The sequence below is a fragment of the Odocoileus virginianus genome, chromosome 27 (genome assembly GCF_023699985.2).
Source record: "Odocoileus virginianus isolate 20LAN1187 ecotype Illinois chromosome 27, Ovbor_1.2, whole genome shotgun sequence".
Taxonomy (NCBI): Eukaryota; Metazoa; Chordata; class Mammalia; order Artiodactyla; family Cervidae; genus Odocoileus; species Odocoileus virginianus.
Window position 1 is genome coordinate 44,555,447 of NC_069700.1, and position 4,206 is coordinate 44,559,652.

The following is a 4,206-nucleotide window of genomic DNA, read 5'->3' on the forward strand; positions in this document are numbered from 1 at the left end:
CACTTCCAAGTGGGTATATACATTTATTTATATATGATTTAATTTTTATTTCTAGGCAAAGTATAATTCTTTGTCAGTTTAAATACTTAGAAGCACTCACAGATTTTCACTATCTTGGACATGCAATTTTTTTCATCTTTGAATTTTGTAAGGTTTTAAAAAGTATTTACCACAGGATGACTTTTTAATTCATCTTGTGGGTCTAAGAATATTAAATGACTAACAGCATGCATTAGCCTTTGTGCAGTCAGCCCTCACCATGTGCCATCCACCAGCAGGTTTCTCCCATTCCTCATATCCCCTGACTCTCATCCCCAACACAGTCATTTGCATTTACTGTCTACACTCTAAATGGGACAAGAATATTTATAAAATGAAATCTTTACAATGTCACTACTTAAGAGGCAGGCATTCTCCTTTCCTGGTTGGGATTTCCACCTTGCTTCCTCCATCATTGTCACTGAGGAAACTGTAGTTCCTTTCAGATACAGGAAGATAGAATTAGTTTGAAAAATATTTCGGTTCAAGTGACAAGAAGAATGACAACATCTCCACATCCAGGGTTTTTAAGTAACTGTATAGGTTATTGTCAACTGATGATATTTAAGAAAATATTTTGAGTTTTTAAAAAAGATAAGTAAACTATTGTCTGTTTTCTTTGTCAAAACCTTCATTGAAATGTGTTCCTACATGAGGAATATAGATACTAAATTATTAATTAATTTAATTTCACAAAATGCAAGGTAAATGTTTATAAATGCTGTAAGTGTAAATGCATTATAATAGAATATTTGATATGTGAAAATTTTTCAACAATTATATCTATAAAGCGTCCCTCTAATAGTGCTGACTTGTTAGTCCATATTTAACAGAATTTTGAAAGAGTCCACTTGTTTCTATCTTGTTTTACATTGTTTAATCCCAGGACCTACAACAGTAACTGAAAAATACTTGAAAATATTCTGTGTTCAATAAATACTTGTTGACTGAATGAGTGAAGAAAGCAAGTCAGTGGCAAAAGATTAGGAAATAAATAGGTATGAGAAGAACTTTATCTGAGAAAATGAAGGGATGAAGCAGAATTGTACAGAAATTTCTTTTCCATTGTATGCCTGTTGACTAGATATATCTTCGACGAATCAGCAGAGATAGTGAACATAAAGTAGGATTCAGTTTCAGGATGAGTCTAACTTCCAAACTTTGTAAATTTTAAATTATACGTAAGAAATTTATCTCTTTGACTCACTAGAGCTTGTTCAGGTCAGTTCAGCTCAGTTCAGTCACTCAGTCATGTCCGACTCTTTGCGACCCCATGGACTGCAGGACGCCAGGCCTCCCTGTCCATCACCAACTCACGGAGTTTACTCAAACTAATGTCCATTGAGCCATCCAACCATCTCATCCTCTGTCGCCCCCTCTCTTCTCACCTTTAATCTTTCCCAGCATCAGGGTCTTTTCAAATGAGTCAGATCTTTGCATGAAGTGGCCAAAGTATTTGGAGTTTCAGCTTCAACATCAGTCCTTCCAATGAACATTCAGGACTGATTTCCTTTAGGATGGACTGGTTGGATCTCCTTGCAGTCCAACAGACTCTTAAGAGTCTTCTCCAACATCATAATTCAAAAGCATCAATTCTTCGGCGCTCAGCTTTCCTTGTCGTCCAACTCTCACATACATACATGACTACTGGAAAAACCATAGCCTTAACTAGACGGACCTTTGTTGGCAATGTATCTGCTTTTTAATATGCTGTCTAGGTTGGTCAAACCTTTTCTTCCAAGGTTTCTTCTTTTAAGCATATTTTAAGAGCTTGTTAAGAGTAATACAAGGATTTAAATTTCTATCTGAAAGAATCTTTCTGATGACTTCACCTTTCTTTTATTCAGGTCATGAGCATCAACTGTTCTTTGTGGCAGGACAACATCATGTCTGTGAAACACTTTGCATTTGTCAAATTCTCTGAGGTCACCGAACAGTGTTTCCTTTTATTTACCCTCATCCTACTCATGTTCTTAGTATCACTGACAGGCAATGCTCTCATAGCTCTTGCCATCTGGACTAATCCAGCCCTCCATACCCCCATGTACTTCTTCCTGGCCAACTTGTCTCTCTTGGAGATTGGCTACACTTGCTCTACCATACCCAAGATGCTGCAGAACCTTGTGAGTGATGCCCGAGGAATCTCTCGGGAGGGATGTGCTACACAGATGTTTTTCTTTACATTATTTGGGATCAGTGAGTGCTGTCTTTTGGCAGCCATGGCTTTTGATCGCTATATGGCCATATGCTCCCCACTTCACTATGCGACACGAATGAGTCGTGGAGTGTGTGGCCATTTAGCAATGGTTTCTTGGGGAGTGGGTTGCACAGTAGGCTTGGGCCAAACCACCTATATTTTCTCTTTAGACTTCTGTGGCCCCTGTGAAATAGACCACTTCTTCTGTGATCTCCCGCCTATCCTGGCACTAGCCTGTGGGGATACATCCCATAATGAGGCGGCAGTCTTTATTGCAGCCATTCTTTGCATTTCCAGTCCATTTTTATTAATCATTGCTTCTTACGGCAGAATTCTAGCTGCTGTGTTGGTCATGCCCTCCCTTGAAGGCCGTCGAAAAGCTCTTTCCACATGTTCCTCTCACCTACTGGTAGTAACGCTCTTCTATGGCTCAGCATCTGTCACCTACTTGAGGCCCAAGGCTAGCCATTCACCCGGGGTGGATAAACTCCTGGCCCTCTTCTATACTGTGGTGACGTCCATGCTCAACCCCATCATCTACAGTTTACGGAACAAGGAAGTCAAGACAGCTCTTCGGAAAACTCTGGGCAAGAAAAGCAACCTCATTTAGAGAAGTCTATTCTACAGATTTCTTGGGTAAGATACTAGGGGAACATATAAGTTCCTCTTTGAAAAAGATGCACACTCAACCTAAGAGGAAAGAAGGAAAGGGGGGAAGAAAGCAGGGAGAGAGGGAGGAAGGAGAAAAGGGGAGGAAAGAAGGAAGGATGGCAGGAAAAAACACTGCACTTTCAGTGTGTTTTATAAGAAGCTTCTTTAATAACAGGGACTGTAACAGTGATCGTAATCTTGAAGACAGCTCTCTTCTTATAGCTCAAGTTCTGACTGCCAAGTTCTGGAAGGAAGTTGGCTAGCAAAGAATTTTAAAGGTGAAGTCAACACTAGACTGGCCTTCCAAAATATTTCACTTTAGGCTAAAGTACAGGTTTGGAGTATAAATTACCAGACTTATACTCGGAAGCCTCAGAAATTCTCACTGTATGCTCATGCATTTTCTACCCCCTGAAAGGTCTGTGTGACATCTGCACTGGTCCTTGTGGTAGTTCCCCCACATATGTTTGTCTCATATGACTCTCAGTTCTGTAATAACTATGATGTGAATTATTTCCTTCCATAAAAATGTTTTTAAATTCTTCGTTCTCAGTTATTGGTACATAATATAGAATTAATGATTCTTTTTTGAATTGTGAGTATATAAAAATGTATAAACATAAAAAAGCAAACTCTTAAAATTCAGAGGTGTTTGTTGCAGAATAATACGAAAAATTTTGCCAAGAGTCCTCATAATAAAAAATTTTTAAAAATAATAATATTTAAATTTAAGGATAGAAGAAGAAAGTTGAACTGAAAATAATTAACATGTTATATTAATATATGTTATCAATATGTACTTGATTGTGGCAATCATTTCGCAGTGCACACATACATAGAGTCATCACATTATACACTGTAAGTCATAACTCTTGACAATTTTGTCAATTTTATCTTGATAAAGATGAAGAAGAAAAAAATGTTATGATAATGTTACAATCAGGGGATGGTAGTGACACTCACTAATGACCAAGATGTGTTTTGTCACATATCCTGTTTTTCCCAAAACCTAATAAATTCATTTAGGACCAGAACAGCATATTGTGGTTTCTATTTGTATTTTTATTTGTGTGTAGTCAATGAAGAATGGAAATAAACTGAGCATGCAAAATTAATTACTTAAAAGTTATCCTACAAAAATGGGCAGGAATTATCTGTAGGCATTAGAGATTATTATTTATAAGTGTTTATTAATCTAAAAAATAAATGATATTAAAAATTAAAGCAAGTTAAAAACAATTTCTGTAGCATGATAATTTTTGTTTCATTTACTAATTTTGAAAAGTTTTACAAGTTTGAAATGATCAAAAACTGGTCAG

At 37.0% G+C, this 4,206-nt stretch overlaps 1 protein-coding gene across 1 annotated transcript; it reads left to right on the top strand.

Annotated features, from left to right (window-relative positions):
• Positions 1-1,877: 1,877 nt before the first annotated feature.
• Positions 1,878-2,846, top strand: LOC139031554 (olfactory receptor 10C1-like). Its single transcript, XM_070456953.1, has one exon. The coding sequence runs from the start codon at positions 1,890-1,892 to the stop codon at positions 2,844-2,846; it is 957 nt and encodes a 318-aa protein (XP_070313054.1). The 5' UTR covers positions 1,878-1,889.
• Positions 2,847-4,206: the final 1,360 nt, after the last annotated feature.

Coding starts and splice junctions, on each gene's coding strand:
- LOC139031554 (XM_070456953.1), top strand. CDS start 1,890: ATGAGCATCAACTGTTCTTTGTGGCAGGACAACATCATGTCTGTGAAA.